General features: G+C 39.1%; 1 protein-coding gene across 1 annotated transcript in view; it reads left to right on the top strand.

Moving 5' to 3' along the window:
* The first annotated feature begins 8371 nt into the window (after positions 1–8371).
* Positions 8372–23248, top strand: part of LOC104126971 (multidrug resistance-associated protein 1) — a 60096-nt gene continuing 45219 nt past the window's right edge. Inside the window, exons 1-11 of the mRNA XM_035895080.1 lie at positions 8372–8398; positions 11237–11413; positions 12169–12294; positions 13596–13733; positions 14854–14979; positions 18049–18110; positions 18868–18999; positions 20027–20254; positions 20932–21109; positions 21825–21986; positions 22881–22973. Coding sequence (XP_035750973.1) covers positions 8372–8398; positions 11237–11413; positions 12169–12294; positions 13596–13733; positions 14854–14979; positions 18049–18110; positions 18868–18999; positions 20027–20254; positions 20932–21109; positions 21825–21986; positions 22881–22973 — 1449 coding nt within the window. The remainder of the gene's footprint in view (positions 8399–11236; positions 11414–12168; positions 12295–13595; positions 13734–14853; positions 14980–18048; positions 18111–18867; positions 19000–20026; positions 20255–20931; positions 21110–21824; positions 21987–22880; positions 22974–23248) is intronic.

Below are 23248 nucleotides of genomic sequence, written 5' to 3'. Positions count from 1 at the left end.
AATTTTGGGGTAGTTTCAGTTTTTCACAGCTTGTAAACGATGCAGTATCACATCTAGAGAAGTCTCTTCATGTTTGGAATTGCTGAAGGAAGAGATCACGGGTTTCTGTGACGCTTGAGTTTTCAAGGCTAACCTGCAAGAGCATTTTTATGAAAAAGAAGTAGGAGACATGAAAGAAGTTCATACTAAGCAGCTCCTTACAGTCCCTCCCCAAGTGCTCTGCCATCTTTTACAGGAAGTAGTAGCTATTCATTCATTACAAGATGCTTCTAAGTCAGATAGAATCTGAAACTTCTGAGGTTTTTGCTTATATGTAAGGGAATGTGTGAGAAATGGCTTATATATATATAAGCTCCTATCATGTCTTTCACAGGCAAAGACATTGTGTTTTTAAAAATTAATTTAGATGTTAACTCTAATTCTGCTTTATCTCAGTGGGAACTCAGTGGAAATTTTTTCCACGTTTTTCTAGTTGGGCTTTTGGTTGTTGAGGAAAGATTGAAAACAAGTAATTCCATTCACTTCTAGGAGAAAAGCAAATTTGAATCTCCTCTGTTCTGTTTGGAAAACTAGAGTCCTGTAATGATTCAAGCTGTGTCCACTTGTGTAAACCGAGGCCTATTTCTTTCCTGTTGGTGCAGAAAGCTTTTGTGGAACCTCTTCTCTGTCAGTAAAGAAATTGCATCCAAACACTGTTCTACGTTTAGTGCACTTCTTCATATGGAACCAAACTACAGGAGGTAAACAGAATGGATGAGAAAAGGTGAGACAGAGCCTTGCACACAAAATCCAGGAACCAGCTTTGTGGCATTGGGCTCTGCTTCCCTTGCTTTTGTGTAGAGTTCTGTTGGAGGCTTTCAGGCACGTTTTGTCTACCTTAATAAGTGTATTTTCTTGAGTGTTTGTCAAAAGACATTATGTTTTGTATTTGGGCTGACATTGTTGGAGTTAGGGGAGATCCACCAGCCCCTCTCAGCTGGTTGCAGATGTGTTAGAATCTTCTGAGACTATAATGTGCCTTGATAGGATTCTGTTAAGAAAAAAAAAATTTTTTTTAATTCATTATAATGATTAGCTGACATTTGTGAAGTGGTGATGTGTGACATAAACAGCTGCTATGCTTATATTGTTTATGAGTACACTGGGACACTGATAGTTTTCCTGAAATAGATTTCTGAAGGAAAACCAGCCTTTTTATGTAAGGAGTAATTTCATGTTCTGAAGTTCTGTGGTTTATGCTTTCATGCATTAGATCAGCATGTATCTTGGAACCCTGCAGCTTTTGCACTGTAAAGCATGTCTTCAGTGCATTTTTCAGTGTGTTTGTGGCAGAGCTAGGGAGGGAGTTTGAGGTGCTGTGAGAGTGGTGCTGCGTGAGCTTGATAAAAGTTATGAGTTTAGGCTCTTTAGTTGTAAAGGTATCAAGTGTATGAATGCATTTGTGACCAGAGTTTAAAAGAGCATGCAGATAGAAAACTACTTAGATTTGCTGACATAGGAAGGTCATATGTGGACAGCATTTGGAAAAGAGGAGGAGCAGCAGCAGAGTGTTAAACAGAAAAAATTTCCACAAAATGGTGCCTTTATTACGATTAACAGATGCTTGCCTGATTCCCATGGCTTGTTTGTCGTTGGATTTTTTTAGCGATGAAAGCCAGAGGCTTTCTCTTTCATTTAAACCTGCAAAACATTTTTGTTGGTCTTACAAACAAGGGTCTAAATTTGCATAGAAGTTAAATTTATATTAGAAATTAAACGTATCTCTCTTGGTCCAGAATAAATCAGTTTAGGGGAAATACAGGAAAATGAAGCCTGCCATTCTGTTGTTGATGGGTATCTTCTTAGCAAATGACCTGTCATTCTAGAGCTGTCAAATCAAGGTTGCTCAGAAAAGTTAAATGAGGAAAAAACCCCAGCAAAATGCCTGAATAACTTGTGCTGTTCCATGCAGTTCCAATGTAGTTTACGTTGAAACACTGTGCTATACTGAGACTAAGTGAAGGTTAACCCGGGTTGCGCTGAAGTCATTCTGGGTCACATCTCTAAAAAGCCTACCGCCGGGTACTGACCTTTTGCTTACTTTTAATAGAGTCGGAATTCCATGCATTACTGTTTTCTCACTGTTTGCATCTGTGGTAGCTTTGGATACAGTTTATCCCAATTTAAGCTGTTATCTTAGTCCCTTTGTAAGATTTATTACCCAGGTGTGTTCAAACTTCTCACAGTGGTTTGAACTCGATATCCAGGCTGTTGCATTATTAAGCAAAAGACCTGGTTTAGGTGCAAAAAGGAGATGAGAGCAGGAATCATCTTCTTGTATCCTTTTAAGTAGCAGTGATTTCAGTGGAAAACTTTACAGAAGGGTAGAAACCATTCTTTCGATTGTGAAACTGTGAATAGTAAATAGTTTGTTGTCATGTGGCCAAATTTGCCTCACAGTACTTGCAGACATGGCAGGATACGAAAATATTACGTCTGTAGAAAGAGGCTAAGCATTTTAATTTTGCAAGTGCTGATGTGATCTGTCATGTTTCCGTGGCACAAAAAATTAGCCATAGTTCAGTGGATTTTATCTTCTTGGATTACAAGGATTAGCTCTTGTGAATTCCACAGCTGCAGGTGCTCCTTTCTCTGGCAACTTGTTAGCACCAGCTTCTTATTTTAGGCTAGAGGGAAACAAAGACAAAACATGCTTTTTTCTTGTCATTCTATGCAGAGTTTCAGCTGATGCAGTGCTGTCTATAAGAAAGGATTTCAACTCTGTGTAAAAGTTAAGAAATACTGATGTTTGGGTTTTGGACAAGGAGGTGCAGACACATGGTTTAAGTTCAGGACCAAGTATTGGAAGGTAGAGGCTTTTTCTTGGCTGTGTTAACAAGTCAAATCTGCATTATGCAAGTCATTATTGTTGAGAACTTAGTCTTGCTAAACCAATTTCTAATAGAAAACATTAGAAAACCTTATTAAGGGTATTTCCCCGTCACTTAGAAGCACTTACTGATATTTTTCCCTCTAAATCTTTATATAAATGATTAAAAAAATTTTAGGAGCCCTATTTATTATGTGATTATTACTTTTTTTTTTTTTTTTGCATTCCCCCTCTTGCTCTAACAATCTTGTCTTGTGAAAATGTTAAGAGATTATAAGAATAAAGCTTAGATTTCAGAATTACTTTGAAACAAAGGAAGAAGGGGCATGGTTTCTTCCCCCATCTGAGGTCTTGATCTGAACGTGGTATTTTGGGAGGCTGGGCTAGAAGGCTTGCTTGTGAATGATTTAAGGCTTTTAATTCGGACACAAGACTTACACATCAAAATCTTAATTGGAGACCTGTATTTTTCGAACTTCTGCTAAACTATTATTTGTTCCTTGCTTCCCTGACTACTACTAGCATTTTAACCGATGAATTTCAGATTTAATACAGTAGTTTTGTTCCATTCACAGTTTTATGAGGAGAAATGGTTTGTGTTCTCACTGTTTGGTGAACACCATACCCAGCCCCTGCCCATGACTAGTATCAAGTAAGAGGAGAAAATTGCATGGTCAGTTTAGTTTTCCTGTAGTAATTAAAAAGAAACAAACAAAACCCCAAACCCCCAAGCTATAGTTTTTTTTTTTTGTTTTGTGGGTGAATGTGATCTCCATGAGAGTCGGAGATCTCCAATCTACTTCTTACATCCTAGTGTGATAACTACCATTAATGCTTCTTATTTCACCTTTGTGGCAGTAGAAGAACAAAAAGGCTGAAACTTACTGTTCTAATTAGGCTGCTGTTGGCCTAAAGAAATGTCTGAGAACTTTGTGGGGATGTATGAGCACCTATCCTCAGATGTGACCATGAAGGGAAGTCCTGAAGTCTCTTCTCAAATCAGCAGTCTGGCACACGCTATGTTCATTTGTTCCACTGCCTGTGGTAAGTGGTATAGTTCTGTGCAGGAACATATTTTCGTCATTTCTCCTTGCAGAAGTAGTTTTTAGAGTCTGTGGAGGTCAGGGAATGAGATCAAGTATTCGGTTTTGTGGCTTTTAATTTTTAGTGGAATCCTGCTTGTGTGTGTTCTAAAAATAAAAAAAAACACCACTCTTGGCTGTCTTTCATTGAGCATAGGGAGTAGCTGTTGGAAAGATATTGTAAAATCTGTAAGAGTGTTTTAAATTTTTCTTCTACTTTGTATTTGAAGAGTACACCCTTAGGTGATACAATAACCCAGTAAACCATTAACTTAATGCAGTTAGTATAGGTCTTCAAAGGAATTGGCAGTGTATTGAAAGCTTTATTTAAGTGCAGCGTGAGCTCACTTTGTGTGCATCACAGCAAAGGTACCATTTTACTTGCATGTTCTGCACTAAATTTAATTGCAGGAACAACTATTTTGTGTCACAGGAGAGATCCGTGTGTTTTGGGTAACTTCCTGTTTGTTTAGAAAAGAGCTAGAGTAAAAAAATGTCAGCTAAGGTGGAAAGGTATGCTTGCCCATGCATATTAGGCTACTTCATCTGAAATTAATTCTAGAGCTATTGAATCCTTTAATGCAAGTAGTACTTTTTCCAAAATAATTTAAATATTATATGCATGGTATTTTTAAAGGACTTATAAACATATAAATGGGAAGTTTGTGGTGGTTGCTTGTAGTGTCATGTACCTCATTTAGTGCCTTCTTTGCCACTATTAGGGATGTTATTGTCTGCTGCTTGTTCATGTGAATATTGCAGAGCAGACAGGAGAGCTTCAGGTGTGGGTGTTCCTGCTGCTTTTTTTGTAGGAGTTCTGGAGTATTTTTCTTGTTACAAGTATCTGTTGCTTGTTTATCAACCTGTCACCACTTGTGATTTAGCCTGAATGGTAAGTGCAACAGGGCAGATGTTATACTAGTGAAGCTTGTGTATGATTCAGCTTGTTGTAGGCTCTATTCTAAATAGGCTCTTAGAGAAATGGTGAACTTCAGCACATGTTTAATGATCTGACTCCAAAATGTAAATGACAGAATAAAAATGATATATTTACAGTGTTTGAGAACATTATTTCAGTCTGTTTTCGAATTTTCTAAAGCTAAATTGAATAAAACTTACTTGGCAAGCAGAAGAACTTTGGTGAGCTCTTTTAAGTTCATCACTTGAAAACAGCCTCTTCCTAACCTGTTGCAAAATCTGGATCACTTTGTAGTTCTTTGTTTTCCTTAATTCTCAGTGTGGTCAAGGGTGTCAGTGGTTTTACTGTTGGTTTTGATGGAGAATGGTGGTATGGGGGACTTCTAAACCAAGGTCAGAGTTCCTTTAAAGCAGCCTGAAAGGGAGAGGTCCTTTTCTGTACCACCCACCCCCTGCACTGATGGTAGTAGCTCTCCTGAAGCTGTAGGCTCACCTCGATCAGGCAAATCCCCTATGTAGGGAGAGGCAGGCAGGAAATTTGCTGTCCTAGATAATGTAGGTGTGGTGGGTTGACCCTGGCTGGTGCCCACGAAAGCCACTCTTATCACCCTCTCCTGAACTGGACAGGGGAGAGAACATACAACGAAAAGCACAGGAGTCGAGATGAGGACAGGGAAAGATCACTCAACAATTAGTCATGGGCAAAACAGACCTGATTTGGGGAAATTAGCTTAATTTATTCCAATCAAATCAGAGTAGGGTAATGATAAATACAACCAAATCTTAAAAAGCCCCCTTCTTCCCCCCCTTAACTTCATTCCTGATTTTTCTCTACCTCCTCTCCCCCAGTGGTACAGGGGGACGGGGAATGGGGGTTGGGGTCAGTTCATCACACGTTGTCTCTGCTGCTCCTTCTTCCTCAGGGGGAGGACTCCTCACACTCTTACCCTGCTCCACCATGGGGTCCCTCCTACAGGAGACAGTCCTCCACAAACTTCTTCAGAGTGAGTCCTTTCTATGAGCTACAGCCCCGGCGTGGGCCTCCAGGGGCTGAAGGGAGACAGCCTGCCTCACCATGGTCTTCATGACAGACTGCAGGGGAATGTCTGCTCTGGTGCCTGGAGCACCTCTTCGCCCTCCTTCACTGACCTGGGTGTCTGTAGAGCTGCTCCTCATGTATTCTCACTCCTCTCTCCAGCTACAGTTGCGCAAAGTTACCCCACCCCCCTTAAATATGTTATCCCAGAGGTGCTACCACCATTGCTGATGGACTTGGCCTTGGCCAGTGGTGGGTCCGCCTTGGAGCTGACTGGCATTGGCTCTGTCGGACATAGGGGAAGCTTCTGGCAGCTTTTCACAGAAGCCACCCCTGTAGCCCCCCTGCTACCAAAACCTTGCCACGCAAACCCAGTACAGTAGGCTAAAAGCTGATGGCCTTGTGGCATCTGAGGGAGAATGGTTGAGTCAGCTCATGGGTTTATAGGTGCTATCCTGGGGAATTTCTTAATATGATATCCAGAGCTGCCAGTTTGTGAGACTTCCTATTTCAATGAAAAAGTGATGATACTGTTACAGTGAAAGTTGTCAGCTGCAATTACAGTATTAGTGCTTGAGAGTGCTAATTACTTGCATTCTACTACATGTGTAAGCATTGCAGGTTTTTACTGTTAGGAAAACAAGATTGGTAAACCACATCTTAGTGTTGCAAAGGAGGTGGCTCTTCTGTGGGTGATATCGAAGTAGTGGGTACAAACCGATGCCAGTGTGAAACTCTATTTGAAGGATTGTTGACTGTGATATTAAGTGATTCTCTGTGATTTTGTAATTTAATTGCATTTTTTATGTAGGTGTGTGGCCATGTTGAAGTCATTTTTGAGTCACAGCTGGTTCACACAGGTGGATTTAACAGTGTGGTTTGCAGCCTGCATCTCTAGCACACTTATGCACAGCAGGCATGAAACTGAGCAATTTTGGTCTCTCCATTTCTGCCAGTGAGAATTCTAAAATGTGCTGTGGGTCAAGTAGGATTATTGATGTGAGAACAGGTGGCTGCTGGCTGCTCACTTAACAGCCTTTCCTGGCTGCCAGGAGAGAGGCAGCCAGCCATAGGGGCCTGTCCTGTGTCAAATAATGTTATTCCTCAGATTAGGCATGGTGGAGGCATACAGTTTCCCTGTAGTCTTCCTTCGCTCAGCAGGGGCAGAATAATTGATCTTTTGTGTTGCAACTTTGTCTTGCAGTGCTACTGCCAATGTTTGTATCTCACCTTGTCCTGAAATTTTAGACAGGAATTAATATAGTTCTTTATTTTCCTAGGGTTTATGCACTGTTAAATAAGTGGTTTACCTGTGAATAGATCCACATGATTCTGGGGAATGCCAAGCATTTTTTGTGCTGCTCTTGGAGATAAAGGGTTTCACTTCACATGTGATAGGAAGCCTTTTTGTGCCATAAGAGAAAACGTGCTATTGGGCATGAAAACTGTGGACTGATATTTTTTTTCAGCTGCAGTGCTGGTGATGGAAATGAAAACGGAGAAATAGGTTGGATAAATTTAAAAATACCAGTCTGCTCTGCTGGGAAACTTTAAAATTGCCCAGGGATTTTAAAAGGGAAAAAAACCCAGCCTGAAACAATCTAACATCTAAGATGTGGTTCTTCTGGACTAGACTGAAATGGAGCCAACAGCAGATCTCTTCTCTCCCAACAGCTACCAAGAAAGGAACAAGAATCACACTGATTGTTCTCCTGTGGGTTCCTGCAGTCATGGTTTAAAGCCTGCTTCCAGATTATACAATCTAATAGCCATAGACCTAACCCCTTTTTAACTCCTCCTTCATGGCAGGAGGCTGCTAGTTTGTGTAGGCGTTCAGTGGATACTGAGATCTCTTGTCATTTGGTGTGCTCTTGCAAAGTAGAAGGGTTACCTGATCAGAGCGAAAATTGTTACTTGTCTTTGAGGTGTGAAAATGGGGCAACGTAGTGCCTTAGTAGAACTTACATATGTAGTGTTTCTAAAACTTGAGTGAGAAAAAATGTCATTAATTGCTAATTAATGTCTGTTAAATACAAAGGTCTGCTTCAGTGAATGTTTCTGCATTGATTCGTAAAGAATTTTTGTTCATGCTGGGGGAAAAATAAAACTCTGAAACTGGGTTTAAAGCAAAGGAGAAGCGTGTGCTTTAAACTGGCAGAACTAGTCTAGACTTGTGTAACTGAACACTGATTTGAATATGAATACATGCTGGTTTCATGATGAGAGTGACATGTTTTCCAGCCACAATTGGACCTCATAAAGCTATAGTATCCTGTGTGCAGAATTTAGGGTATGCCTTTCTTTTTGGATTGAGTTCCTCTTGACTTCACCCACTGAAGGCATGAGCATCTCTGTTCAGACCCAGAGCCTGCTTCTGATGTGACCTCCTGGACAGTCCCCTGTCCTGCTTGTTGGTTCACTCAGGAGTGGCCTGAGTGCCTTTTGGACAGGCGTTAACTGGAGAACATGCTCCAGTGGCTGACAGACAGTCTGGTCAGTCTGCAGAGGAGCCCGCAACTTGTCTTGTGTGCACCTGAGTGAAGGGCATCTTGTGAGGATGCTCAGCAGCAAGTACTGGGTCTACAGCTCTATTCCAGTCTGTGCTACTGCCTTGTGTACATAGCCTGAGAGAGTTGCACCTAGGGAATCAGCAGAAAAAAGTACCACCATGTCTCCCTCTTCATGCATGTTTTCCTCACCTTTTGTCACCTGAAATGAATGTAAAATGGAAGGGGCTTCTGCGCTTCACCTACGAGTAGCCATTTCACTTCTACAGAGAGTATTTAAGCTAAGCAAACTCCTATTTGATATCAACTGTTTCTGGATCAAATCCTGGAAAAATGTGAAAGAAGATACACTAATGCTGCTATAGCTGTTAAATTCTAACAGTAATCTTACCCCAAACTGCCCATATGTCCTGAGTTTCTGTTCCTAACCCTGAAGTACCATTGCATTGTACTCTTGCCTTTCATGCAGAAACAACTCCAGATAACTTGCAAATATGAAAGTCAAATGAAAGATTGAGCATATTTTTAGAATGTTCTCCAGCCAATATGCATAGCAGTCATGCATACAGCACTTACTTCTTCTATTTAGCCACGTGGCAGTGACATGGGCATTGCCTGCTCTGTCCTTTCTGGTGATTGCCTGATTCATTTTACAGCAAGCATTTAAAAACACTGAAAAAGGAAATTGTAGCTTTCTTCAGCAGTGTGTAGATCTCCAAAAACTTACTCAATAAAGTGATGTCAGTGCTCTTGTTGGTTTGTTGTAAAGCTGATTACATCCTGTCAATTTACTTGTATAAAAACTATCTTAATTTGTGATTTGTAAACTGTTCTGCAGAGTCATGAGACTTTTTTTCTTGGCTGTTGTGCTGGAGCAGAGCATCTGGGACTTAGAAAGCCAAAAGCATTTGTGCAGTGGCTAAATCTAAGGATGACTCAGCTGAAATTTCTGCTGCTATGCAGTCAGAGAACTTAAGCATGTGGCTTGCCCACAGCGTCTCACAGCCGCTGCCTTGTCACGAACAACTTACGTGACCCCTATGCAGATACGTTAGAACATAATCGGCCATTTTTATGCTCCTCCAGTGCTGCTTCCTTGAATTGTCTGTGTTAAGTTTGGAGATAGAATGCTGTGGAAGTAGAAGAGAAAAATAACAGCTGTGTGTCCTGTGCATGCTGTCTGTTGTATCTAACTGAGAAAGAAGTTCTAGATTCTGACAGAAATTGAGAGGACAGTGAGGAAGGAAAATATTTTTGTTAATACATTTTGAAAAGAAGTTTTTTTTTAAAAAAACCACTCAAAACCCAGCAAAAGATCTTTAAAGGGAGTGGTCAAATTTAAGGGGAAACCTGCTCTATGATATAATAATGTCTGGTTAGCCTCAAGTTGCAATTTTTGCAAGTTTTATCTTCCGTTTCTCTTTAGGTCTATTTTCCTGTCTTTGTAATTGTGTTTGAAAGCATTTAAATGGAAGGTGGGGACAAGTAAGGATCAAAGTGTGGCGATTCTGAGCAGTGGGATCTGTTTCCAGCTTTAATGTTGGAATAGAGGGGGCAGGCACTACAGCTCCTTTTGGTTCTGTTTCCTCATCTATAAGATGGGGATAATGGCACTTACTTCTGTGACCAGCTCAGGCTTTTATAGACGAGAAGGATTACTGACTGCCGTTACGTCCCAGTAGTGGTACTGGTCGTCCATGCAGTTGTAAGCTATGCAACTGTCTGAAATACTGCTTTGCAACTCAAAATGACGCTATAGTTATAGAGCCTTTGGGCATGGGACTGCTGTTCTTGGCTGTGTGGCTTTTAAACAGAAGCCTGTGAGCTATGCTTTGGCTGTTGAATATTGCAGTCTATCTGCAGCAGCGGTATCTCTGTACTGCATCGTTCGGTTGGAGAGTCAAAAATCTACAGCACTTGAAAGGAAGCATCCCTTGTGATAATTTTTCAGCAAAGTCAGTAATTTTAAGGTAAAATTTCCTGCAAGAGATTTCCTGAACTCAAGCCAATCATAAATATGGTATGAAAGCTCATTTTACTAAATAGCCTGTCACTGTAAATAGTCCTTGTACCAGTACTGGAAATGGTGATCACACTTTTATTACCGTGTCAGTTTTGGTTTCATTTGTATGGTGATTTATCTTGTTTTTGAGTCTTGTGTTCAGAGAAATAGGAAAACATTGAATTAGTTTGAATTATGTGTTCCTGTTGTTGAGTAGGAAACAGACGTCAAAGGCGAGCCTCTTTTATTTCATTCTATGCCCTGTTGTTTTGAATTACCAGAAAGTCTTAACTGGGTTTGCTGCAGACAGCTTGGGAGCTATGAAACTACTTTACAGGTAGTGAAGTGATGTTGTCTTGTGCTGTTCACTTTTACTGTGTGGCAGATAATGTTTCTACATGGAAATTTGGGAATGCGATGTATCTGTACATACATGCACAGTAGTTGTAATGGGAGGATAGGTAGCATTGTCGTGTTATATTTCTACAATGATAATATGAAAATCCTTGCTTAATATTGGTAAAGATCCTGGTGAAGGCTGTTAAACATCCCAGTATGACATCTGAGTGAGTTAGGTGTTATGGTAGCTGCGTATAACCAACAAAAGTGACACTAATGTCATCTTGTGAAGGTTTAAAACTTCTGAGCTACAAAAAGTGCAATAAAATTAGATACATCACAGAATGGGGCCAGTTTAATACAAATATAAATAAATACACAGGAAGTGCTACAGAATAAGGTAGATAGTGGCTATTTATTTTTTTTAAATACTGAAGTTCTTTGTTTGCTTTTTCTTTAACTTGATCCATTTTCTCTCCCCAGGATTGGAATCTGACATGGAACACAGAAAATCCAGACTTTACCCAATGCTTTCAGAACACAGTCCTGGTCTGGATTCCTTGTATTTACCTGTGGGTCTGCTTCCCAGTGTACTTCCTATACCTTCGTTGTCATGACAGGGGATACATACAAATGTCAAACCTCAACAAAGTCAAAACGGTACGTGACTCTTTAAAATCAGAGCTTATTAAGCTTATCTGGAAGTTTGTATCTGTTTTCAGCTATGTTTTAGCATGCTGTTTTTGTTGGGCATCAATCTTGGCCTGCGTGCACGCTTCAGCCCTAACTTGTTCTACTTGGGTTTGATTGCCAATCCTTATGTTTTTCGGTTGTCTTCAGAAAGCAGGCTTTCTGAAATTTACTTTGACATAGCAAAAAAGCATGCAAATCCTTTGTAAGACCAGTTGGAGAAGACTATTTTAAGGCAATTCAATCTCAAAGCCTTTATTTCAATAATAAACAGATTTTATTATCCTGTCAGCTTCTTAACTTACACAGCATAGATTTCTAGAGCTGCTGCAGGTGTCCTGTTCCGCTTGTATTGTGAAACTTAATGTTTTCTTTTTTTTTCCCCTGTAGAATAAGTGAAAAGTTTTAAGAAGGACTATAATAGCATGGTGTATTGGAGTGTTTTTGTCTCTGCAATCTGTTATTCAGGAGTGAGATTCACCAGCTTTCTGCTTCATAATACACTGAATTATATGGTACTAAAAATTAGTAAACTTTTTTCTTCTAGTAGGGATCCAATAGGTAAAGCGAAATTACTCTTCTTTTGTGCATATTGTAGAATTGCCTGAAAAAGATGATCTGATTATGACTCCTCTTCTACTAACACATAGCAGCTAGTGCTCATGTACATATTGTGCTGTCTGATCTGTGTGAATTGATGTATGAAATACACTTTTGTATTGCAGGCTTTGGGCTTAATACTGTGGATAGTCTGCTGGGCAGACCTTTTCTACTCTTTCTGGGAAAGAAGTCAAAATATTTTTCGAGCTCCGTTTTTTCTCATTAGGCCTACAGTATTGGGTATAACAATGGTAAGTCCTTCTGTTACGGCCTTTGTTCATGCAAAGCCTTAAGCAATAACATGCATCTTAGTATTATTCACAGTGTTGTAATTATTGAGGCTACAGTCTTTACATACAGACTTAATCTGCATTTGAACTGTGAAATACTGTCTCTGAAATGTCTGCTTTCTTTTAACAAAAAACTTAGAACCCCCAACCCAGATGTGCTCAGTGCGTTGCATGTCAGCACACAAGCCAGTGCTAGTTGACTTGCCTTATTTTGGTAGGCTTGAGCTACCATTCATTTTAATAGCTTGACTCAAGCATGGGGTGGAGGAATCGAGCCAATTAAGTCTACATAACACCAATCATACTGAACTTGGTAAAAGAAGGCATTGCATTATTAAGAGTCTTATTGCAAACTCTTTTGCATGTAATATTCTCTAGTGCATATTTTCTTTGTTACATTTGGTGGCACAGTGAAAAGTCTTCAATGACACATAAGTCTCATGGGTGTCCCCAGCTAGCTCTTTCTACCTAGATGCTCAAGTACTGTCTACTTCCACACCAGTACCTCTGCAGCCAGCACTTCAAGGAAAGTGCCTTGCTATTAATTTATTGTCAGTTGCCTTGCATTTATCTCAGACTTGGAATGGCAGTGATTAAACATGATACTCAAGGGGGAGGTGGGACACAACTCCCCCAAAGCAATAACAACAAAAAAACCCCAACAGCCCTGAAACATACTGAGAGATACAAGAGCTGTTAAATAGTGCAGTTGTCAAGCTTTTGTCAGGCTGATTGAAAATGCATGTTGCAGCAGCCAGGTGAGATTACCAAACTGTATCAGCTTCTTAAAAGACTCTGAATACACACAAAATACAGAAAGAGGGTAATATTTGGTCAGTGTTGTTTGGGACAGACTTTTATGGAAAGAAATACTTTTATTTTAAAAAGATTTAGTCAGGAAATACTTGGAAAGGCTATAGTGTCACTATAATTGTATGTTGATTTGTGATGTAGAACCAGAAAAGTAAAGAAATAAAGACTGACAGCTTTTGACAGTGCTTTTATATATGTGGTCATTTACTTCTATGTCATACATATTCCTTTTTCCTTTTTTTTTTTTTTTTTTCCACTTTGCTGCAGACAATTTCCTATTTGAATATATTTTTTGATTACACTTAAAATCTGTGGGTGTTAGAAGGTCTGGGAGATAATGGATTTGAAATGCTAAATAAGCACACGTTTAACACAGTACCTTATATATGTGTATAATATGTTGCAAAACTTAAAGCTTGTGGATATATTTTCATCTTCTTTATCCACAGTTGCTTGCCACATTTTTGATACAATATGAAAGAATAAAAGGAGTCCAGTCTTCAGGTGTAATGATGATTTTCTGGCTCATCTCATTGTCATGTGCCATAGTGGTCTTTAGATCCAAAATAATAGATGCCTTAAATATGGTAAGTAATTGCTAGCCTCATTCAGTTGAAAATAACCCCAAATGCTGCAGTAATGGAGTAGCTGCTTGCTAATTACGCCAGTGAAGCCAGTTAGTGATCCATTCAGTGTACCTTCATTATTTGGGTTAGAAAAGCAAAACAAGCAAGACTTAATGGCTCTCGTTTTTAAATGCTAGTGAAATTCATAGTGATCTTAACTGTAACAACAGCTGCCAAGAAAATTTTTCTAGCTGTTCCAGAAAGGAGATGTGTCTGCTTGAGTACAATAGAAGTGTATAATCTTTGATATGAAACTGTTCGGGGAGTTTACATCATCTTCCTGTTGATTATACAGTGGATTTCCTGAAACACTTTGTTTGATGGTAATGTGGTCTCATCTGCTGAGACAAAATGAAAGTGTACAAGTGAAATATTTTTATGTCAGTCTGTTTATAGTAGGCCACCTCAAATATCAGATTAATTGTGGAGCTGCCTGAAAATGACATATCACTTCTATTTCTTGAAACCTTTAAGCCATGTTGTGAATTTTGAGAACTTTCAGCCAATTTTTGTCTTTGGCTGTTGGAGCAGGATTTTACTGGTGGGTGTGTGTCCATCTGTCCCTGTGCTTTGATTTCTGCGGGTTATGCTTTATGTATCAGTCCCAGTCTAAAAAATGGAAGAACCTCTGGAATTTGAGCACAGTGCAGCAACCTGTAATCTAAATTCTGCTCGTCTAATTCTTACTTTCTGTGTGCATACAAATAATAGTTTTGTTTTGAAAATTTCTTACCATCCAGTGCATAATGCCTTGCTCCTGTAAAGAATACCTTGACTTCAAATTGGGGCATGCTGTGTTGGTACAGTGTCTTAAAGAGAACTTATCTACAGAAGAAGTTCATATTTGTGTGTTTATGGCAGTGATTGATTAAAAATAAATGTTATCTTTCATCTCCTCCCCCTCTCTCTTTACCTTCCCTTTACCAAAATAGATGTTGCCTTTAATGCGTGGAGGTGGGTAGTGTAACATTTGTGTAGTTTGCAGAATTTACAGTAAGGAGCTGTTTTATGTTTAATAGTAACATCTTGTTTTAAAGAAATTCCTCAAGGCTTCTAATTGAAATACTACCTTCTTTTGTAGGGTGCTGAAGTGGATACATTCCGTTATGCCACCTTCTGCATCTACTTCATCCTGTTATTTGTGCAGCTTATCCTGTGTTGTTTTCCAGAACGACCACCTTTGTTTTCTGAAACAGTAAATGATCCTGTAAGTGTTCAATCTATACTGAGTGATGAGTATCACATGTGCAATATTCTGTACAATGAGTTACAGGGCCATAGTATCCCAGATGCCAAATTATTCAAATCTTGTTGACTTGTTTGCAATAGTGTTTTTTCTGCTCTTTAGTTGGTGATGCAGAAGGTGAAGCCCATAACTTGCAAAACAGGGTGGCCTGTATTTAAGGGGAAAGAGCAAAATTACTGTTTCAGTCATTCCTGAATAGCATTCCTGAAGGTTAAGTCATATGTATTTATATTCAGTAGTGCTTCTGGCAATCAATGGGAAAGATTGATTTGAAATGCTGTCCTCCTAGTCACCTGATACCGTTCAGAAGGCAGTAACTCATAAGGATGTGTATTGCCTTCCTGTTGAAGGTGGGGAAGAATCTACACCTGGAAAACTGCCTGGAATCTGAATAGACACCTTTGATTTCCCTATTTACCTCTCTTGTGTCAAGCAAAAATTTAACCAGTTCAGTTGCAAGAGCAGTTAACATTATAGGGTGATCTGGATGTAGAAATATAATTTTATCTAGACATGATCTTTTTTGCATGTATTCTTAGTTTTATGTGCTAGCTATATGGCATGGATCCAAAGTGACCCAAGGGATGCTGGATCATTATACTGTTTGCTTAGCCTTGGGCTAGACCTTCTGAGTCATGGTGGAGTGACACCTGTCACTGCCTAGAGTTTGGATGTGCCAAGTTTAGAAACCTCAGTTCTATATTTTTTTTTTATTTTTTTTATAAGGCCTAATTCTGGTTTGGTGGATGTTAGGTGGCACTGGCTGACGAAGGAAGGTGTGAAATGTGTGAGTGGGGAAATAAATGTTGCCTTTGTTAACTGCAGAAGAGGTCCGTAACCAGTTGCACTTACTGAACTCCACAGTTACCTTCTCCATTGGTATCCAGTGTGCCGGTGGTGCCCTGCATTACCACTGGCAGACAGTCTGCACGTATATGCCTGGAGGCAAGAGTATACTGCTGAGTCTTTGGATCCTCTTCATCTTTGGGTGCTTTTCATCTCATTCAGGGATAAAATATATTTGACAGGATGCTGTGGATTTACGGAAACCATCTCCTCTGCTTTGACCACGGTTACAATAATTACAAGGTGCTTTGAGACCACAGTGGCTTGTTTTTGTGTTCTGACTATTTCTAGGAGTGTCTCTAGGAAACAGGGCAGACTTAAAATTTTAACCTTTTTTCGTGAGTGGTGTGTCTGTTGAATGTTATGATGGGGAAAAGAACAAAGCAAGTTATGTTAGTCAGTCTTAAATTCTGCTTTATTCCCTTCTGCCAAATATTTCCAAACCAGAAGTGTTTGTAAGTTTTGAGTAAAATCTTATTCTATGTTACTTAAGCCAAAAAACTACAGTGACATGTCTAAGATGTAGATGCCGATGTATATAGAAGTCAAACAATGTGTTTTGTCTCTTGTTTTCATTTTGTTTACCTGACGTAAGTCCAGACTTGTTACAGTTTGTCTTCACTCTATCTGGCACGATTTTCAGTAGGATTAATAGTTCTTTGTATGATAGCTATTTAGCTTTATCAAAAATAGCATTATTTTAACAGTAATCTAATATGTCTTAATGTTTTAAACTTTTGCTTTATGCAAATGAAGTCTGGTTTTTGCTAGTACAAGATTGAGTGGACTCTTCAATTTAGAGTTTACACCTGCAAGCAGATTAAAGAAAGTATAAAGGAAAAAAAGTAAAACAGTATTTTATGTAAAGTTCAGAATATTTTGAAATTTTTTGAAGTTGAAAGTATTCCCTGAAGTATTCGGTGAAGTAGAAATCTGTTAGGAATGTTGGCATGGCTGAAGGGTGAAAGTACTGCCCCCCCCCCCCCTTTAACTACTGAGTTTAAAAACTTTTATTTATTCATTAGGCAATGGTGTTAGATTTGCTTGCAGTCATTTTGTTGAAAGTGTTTAAATACTTCGGAAATGCGGAACTCTATCCCCTTCAAAAAAGCATCTGTCTCATACTTGCTCTTATTGTTCCCTACAAAGTTGCAAAAAAAGTTGTCGTTTGAAGAGGAAATGCTGGAGTCTGTTTCATGTAGCTTGATTACACGACACTTCATTATAGATTAGTGGAGAAGCCAGGTTGCAGAAACATGAGTTGAAAAATGCACATCTTGGAAACACTTGGCTCTGGCTGTTTTAATTGCAGTATTCTAATGATGTTTGGTGATTTTGGTAGATGGAAATACCTGAGTTGCTCTAATCATAGTTGATGATAAAAACCTAGTGGTTTGTGTGCCAAAGGAGTGGCTGGTTTTAGCATTCTTTAAATGTTGTTCAGAGCAGTGAAAGAAGGAAGAGAGAAATCTGTACTAGAATTCTGCGAGTAAATCACCTTTAGTGCCTTTGAAATTCTTCTAGCCTTCCTTTCTGCTGTTTTAATCCAACCAGATTAGGAGAGGATGTTGACCTGAAGAGTAGTTAAAACAGACAGCCATTGTGCTGGATGTAGAACATGAGCTAGCTGCGTACCTTTATGGATACTTAAGTTTCCTGTGTTTATTGATAAATGAGATGCAGGGTTTTAGGGGCTCTTTTGGGATGCGTTGGGAGTTTACAATTTTTGGTTTTTTTCATTTGTGCATCTCTTTTGATGGAGTCACAGCACTGAATTGCTAGAACAGTAGAACTGAATTCTTCATTTATGACTAACTGTACCCAGTTAACTTTTATGCTCTCGTATGGTAGCATACATTGCATTGATGTAGGTAGGCACTGATCACATCTTGAGAGATTGTCTGGCCTGTGCTGTCTTATAAAATTCCTTCAACTATTTGTCGTGCTGTTGATACGGAGCGCTGCTATTCCTGTGTCCCAGTGGGCTAGTCTACTGACAGCCTTGGAGCTGTGCTTGTGTTTTCTGAACAAGCTCTCAACAGCGTTAGTGTAATGTGACATAGTAATGAGAAAAAAATACTGTAAGCAAAAGGAATTTCAAAAGCATCTTTTCTGCTTGGTTTGTCTCTTTGGCCCTGTATCAGTCACTTTCTATGTGGATTGATTTCTTTTTCTTTCCTTTAGAATCCATGTCCAGAGTTTAGTGCTTCTTTCCTCTCCAGGATCACATTCTGGTGGATCACTGGGTAAGATTTAACTGGTGTTTTATGCGTCATTTTGAAGTTAGATGGTATTTTAGGATCCTGCTTTCAGCGTTAAATTAGCGATAATCATGCAGCAGTAATTTGGGTTGTTTTGGTTGGTTGTTTTGTAAATAGATTATATTGACCTTTTTTTTCAAATTTGATTAATCTTTTTTACTTCCTTTGTAGGATCTTTGCGATTTTAAATTTTGCCAGTACGTATTTAGTATGTTTGATGAAAGACTATAATAAAAAAAAAATTGCTTTGGGAAATACAAGAAGGTAAAAACTATCTGCTGTATTTAGAAACCGAAGCATTCTTATGAGTTAAAACACAGAAACATGTAAAATAATACTGCTGTATAGTTGTGGTTGGTACTTGGACAGAGTTCCAACAGAAAGCTAGATGAAAGGGATTGCTTTGTAAAATTAAAGGCTAATAAAGATTTTGAAACTTCATAGGCATGGGAATATTAATTGCGTGGCCGATTTTCAAATGAGATCACTTCTTTTACTTTCCCTGAAATTTGAATTCGGTGGCATATCCTGGATCCTTAGATGTTGTGGTGTCTAATTTTCACAGTAAAGACAGGAGGATGTATGTTTTAGTACCTGTAGCATCTGGACATGTGTTGCTAACTCTTGCATGCATTTTTGTGAAGAGCTTGTTGTTTTAAGGCTGGATGTAAGGACTGCTGTTTTATGGCATATATATGTTCTAGAGTTCTTAAATACATAGTGCTGATTCTTTCCAATACAGGTTGATGGTTCAGGGTTATCGGAGACCTTTGGAAGCCAAGGATTTGTGGTCATTAAATAAAGAGGACAAATCAGAGGAGATAGTGCCAGGTTTGGCTAGAAACTGGGCAAAAGAGTGGGCAAAGACCAAAAGGTAAGTTCATTTATTTTGGCTGGCAGTTCTTCCAAGACGTGGCGGTTCAAAAGCTCAAGTTACTCAGCCTCTACCTAGAGGTGTTTGTCATCTGTTATCAAACCTGCTTTTGTAAGGCCTGAGGGGCAGCTCTGTTTCTGTCATTAAGTGCATACAGAGCAGGAACCAAGTAGGGTGTTGTGTGTCTTCTTTATGAAGAGCTGCATGAAGTTTCCCTTAGTCTTTCATGATCCAAAGCTGTTACTTTTCATGTGTCATTTTTCCCTGGGGAGGGAATGTTTTCACAGTCAAACTTCAGTCACGTAATTGAGGAGCTTGGGCTCCCTCTATAGTTAGTGAAGCCTTAGGAGGGCAGTTCAGGGTGTAAAAGTGAGCAGCTTATTTCTTTCCTTTGACTATATAGGGAGCTTGGGCATCTAAGCCAGATGACTAAAATTAGAAAGACTGCATGCCTGCAGTTTCCATCCTACTTTCATCATACTTTACTGCAGCAAATAGAAGTACCTTTCTGTTGAAGGAAAATTGCTTTCTTGCTTACACAGTGTATTTTTACATACAGTTTGTCTGCAGAAGTTCAGAATTACGTAGTTTGGCATAAGCCAGATATATGAAATGAGTGTGTTCAGTCCATTGGGGATGACTTGGCATAAATCTGACTGCAATTTTGTAACTGGTGGTACAGTGAGGCCTTGATTCTGATGAAAGCTCAGCATACTGGGTTCTAGAATAATAATGTCCTTTGCTCTTTAAATTTAACACAGGCTACAGCCCCATTCCTCATTCCCCAGGGCAGACCTATAGGAGAGATTCAACAGGAATGTTACCTATCCCTACAAAGATGGCCATTTCTGAATGGCCAGTTCATTTAGCTATTGTATGATTAAAGAGATATTTGACAGTAAAATGCATTTAAACTATTAAGAAGGGCAATAAACCATTCATAAAGATCTCGCTTGCATACTGTGCATTTTTCCAGTTGGCTTTATGCTTTAATAAAGGCTACGTTATGTATGTACTTTCATTTCAGGCAACCATTAAACATGTTGTACTCGCCCAAAAAGCAGCAAAAATCAAGCGACTCAAATGGTGATGTGACAGAAGAGGCTGAAGCTTTGATTATAAAACCATCTCAGAAGAGCTCTGAAGCATCTTTATTCAAGGTGTTATATAAAACTTTTGGACCATATTTTCTCATGAGCTTCCTGTTTAAAGCTGCACATGATCTCTTGATGTTTGCAGGCCCAGAAATTCTGAAGTAAGACCTATATTTCTGAAGTAAGACCTATATATTCTATTATTGTATTAAAAGTATGTGGACAGAATGTAAAACACACTGGTATTTCACTCACCAAGTTGCTTTGCCTTCAGCTGGTTAAATGGGGAGGAGCTGTCATGCAAGTTAGAGACCATGCACACAGATGGTTTTGGTCCATTGGTTTTCAAATTATAACAACATGCATTAAATGTTTGACTTCTGTTCCTTTCCAAAACTAAGAAGGCCAGGCAGGAGCATAATCAAAAAGATCAGGAGAGTTTGTTTAATTCTAACCTGTAATGATTGTGGGACTACAAGTCACAATATGTGAAGCAACAGAGAGCTAAGGGAGTAGGAGGAGTTGTATTGTTTTAAGGTGAGAAGTAAAACAAATGTAAGCAGTTGTATTTTAGCTGGAGGGAGTATGAGACTTTTTAGTGTAGCTCCAATAGAGAGTGCTGTACATGTAAGGTATGTGATACTTTCTGTTTTGAAGTAGGAGGAAGGAGGGATATGTACTAGTATAAAATGATCTCCAGTTTCTAAGAAGTTTGCTTAAGTGTTTTATCTAAGTTTGGTACTTGGGGCACTTGCGTGACCCATGTAATGTTTGGAATTATCTAAGGTTGTAACCCTCACATTTAATTTTGATTGACAACTAATTCCTCTCTTCATAGATTGCTGATCAACTTCGTAAATAACAAAGCTGCCCCAAACTGGCAAGGCTACTTTTATACAGGGCTGCTGTTTGTTTGTGCCTGTCTTCAGACGCTGATTCTTCACCAGTATTTTCATATTTGCTTTGTAACTGGAATGAGGCTCAAAACAGCTATTGTTGGTGTAATTTATCGAAAGGTAGGTGTTTCTTTAAATATACAACAATAGCTCTCAGTGACTGTACGAAAGCATTGCTTAAGTCTGAATAATGAAAGTAGTTTGGAGATTCTGGTAGGCTGATTCCTAGCTCTTAATAGAAATATGAGAGTATCTAATTTATAAATAAAAGCCTTTAAGATAGTGCCGTTTTCTAGTTCACTAGTTAATGTTCAGGCACCTTCTTCTTCCCACTGCCAAGCAAGAAACCTTGTCTCATTTAGACTAGGGGTGTGAAACTGCTTCAGTTTGTGCAGAAATTAAGATGCATCTACATTTCATTTGGGACTTAGCAGCAGTGCTACCTCATTTTGAAATAAGCTGGAACGTTTTAGAAAGCTGTGGACTGATTGCTCGGTGTGAGAAAAATGACAAGAAGTGAAGAGTCTGCTTTTTACACTAAAAACCAAAACAAACAATACCCCCAAGCAATAAAATAACCAACCAACCAAACCTAACCCCAAAGGCTGCTTGTTGTCATTAATTCTCTATTAGTTTAAACCCAGGTGCTTGCTTCAAACTATACAACTTGCGTTTTGTAAGATGTCCAGGGTAAACAATATGAGCAGGAAAAGGATTGCTTGTAATTTTACAAATGGAGCTCTGTAAAGCAATTGAATTCTGTGGAGAAAATGCAAATGAGCAAGTCTTCCTTCATGTTGCCATAATTGTTTTTTATTTTTTAATCTGCACCTAGGCACTTGTTATCACAAATTCTGCCAGAAAGACTTCTACTGTGGGCGAGATTGTGAACCTAATGTCTGTGGATGCTCAGAGATTCATGGACTTGGCTACCTATATAAACATGATTTGGTCTGCACCTCTTCAGGTGATATTAGCACTGTACTTACTGTGGCAGGTGAGTAGTCCCCATCCCTGGAGGTATTTAAAAGACAGGTAGATGAGGTGCTTAGGGACATGGTTTAGTGGTGGGATGGCAGGGTTAGGTAACGGTTGGACTTGATGATCTTAAAGGTCTTTTCCAACCTAAACGATTCTATGATATTCTATTGTGTGTTGTTTGCCAAAGTCTAGACAGGAATGTGCTGCTTCCTATGGTCATGACTACAGACAGCTGTTCAGACCGCTGGGGGGTTTACAGCAGTGTGGAGAAAATGCTGTTTAGAAGCTGTTCAGAGCTGTTTTTGTCACTGCTGTCAAAAGCGAAGGCAGGAGGTTCTTAATTTGCACATAGAGTGCATGTGGGGAGGATGCAGATGGAAGTTACTATCTTTTGGGTGACTGCAGCACCTATAGTATCTCACTTCTCACTTGATTTAAGGAATAGTGGTCTCAGTTCTGCACTCTGAGAGTACACCATATGAGATGTTTGCTATTTCTAGTCCAGACAGGCACCAGGCTGACTCTTCCCAATTCTTACTGTCAGTCAGAAAGGTAATGAAATTTCCCAAGAAGTCAGTCGCTCCCTGCATGGGTGTCTACTTCAGAAGAACAAACCAGCTAAAACTGGAAAACATTAAAAGACCTCTGTGTGTGTGTATAGTTAGATATAGCTTGATCTTTGTGTACCTCTCTATAGGTGGGTTATACATGTATGTTTTTGTTTCAAAAATCAAAGCCCATAAGCATCAATCCAAGCCCCTACTTGATCCTCCTCTTCTTCCCCCCAAGCTGTTCTTGAAAAGAGGTTGAAAAGCTATTTCAGAGTGTTTTTCTGTAGCATACGCAGTGATTTGACTCGAGATATTTAAAAATTACTTTGAATAAGTGTTTACAATTACATGCTTTTCAGAATTTAGGTCCTTCAGTGCTGGCAGGTGTAGCTGTCATGATCCTTCTGGTTCCGATAAATGCAGTGATGGCAATGAAGACAAAAACCTATCAGGTTAGAGCCTTTATATATGCAACAGAATGCTTTTAAGAAACATGTTCTGTTTTTTGACTTGTTCCTGAGGCTGGTCCTTTTAAATTTTTTTCCCCTCCCTCTATTTATCACTTAAAAAAGGGAAAAAAAAGTCAAAAGTGTTGTGTATGGAGAATAAACTCACTCATGTATTTTTCATTTTTTAACTGCATATTGCATTTGGGAGGAACCTGAGTCCCAGCACTCCCTGATGCAGGGTTAATTCCATTTAAACCAGTGACATAATTGTTTTGATC

This window comes from Egretta garzetta, unplaced genomic scaffold (assembly GCF_000687185.1).
Source record: "Egretta garzetta isolate BGI_Z169 unplaced genomic scaffold, ASM68718v1 scaffold575, whole genome shotgun sequence".
NCBI classification, from domain to species: Eukaryota; Metazoa; Chordata; class Aves; order Pelecaniformes; family Ardeidae; genus Egretta; species Egretta garzetta.
The sequence above is the reverse complement of the archived record's forward strand: the minus strand, read 5'-3'. Positions and strand labels throughout refer to the sequence as shown.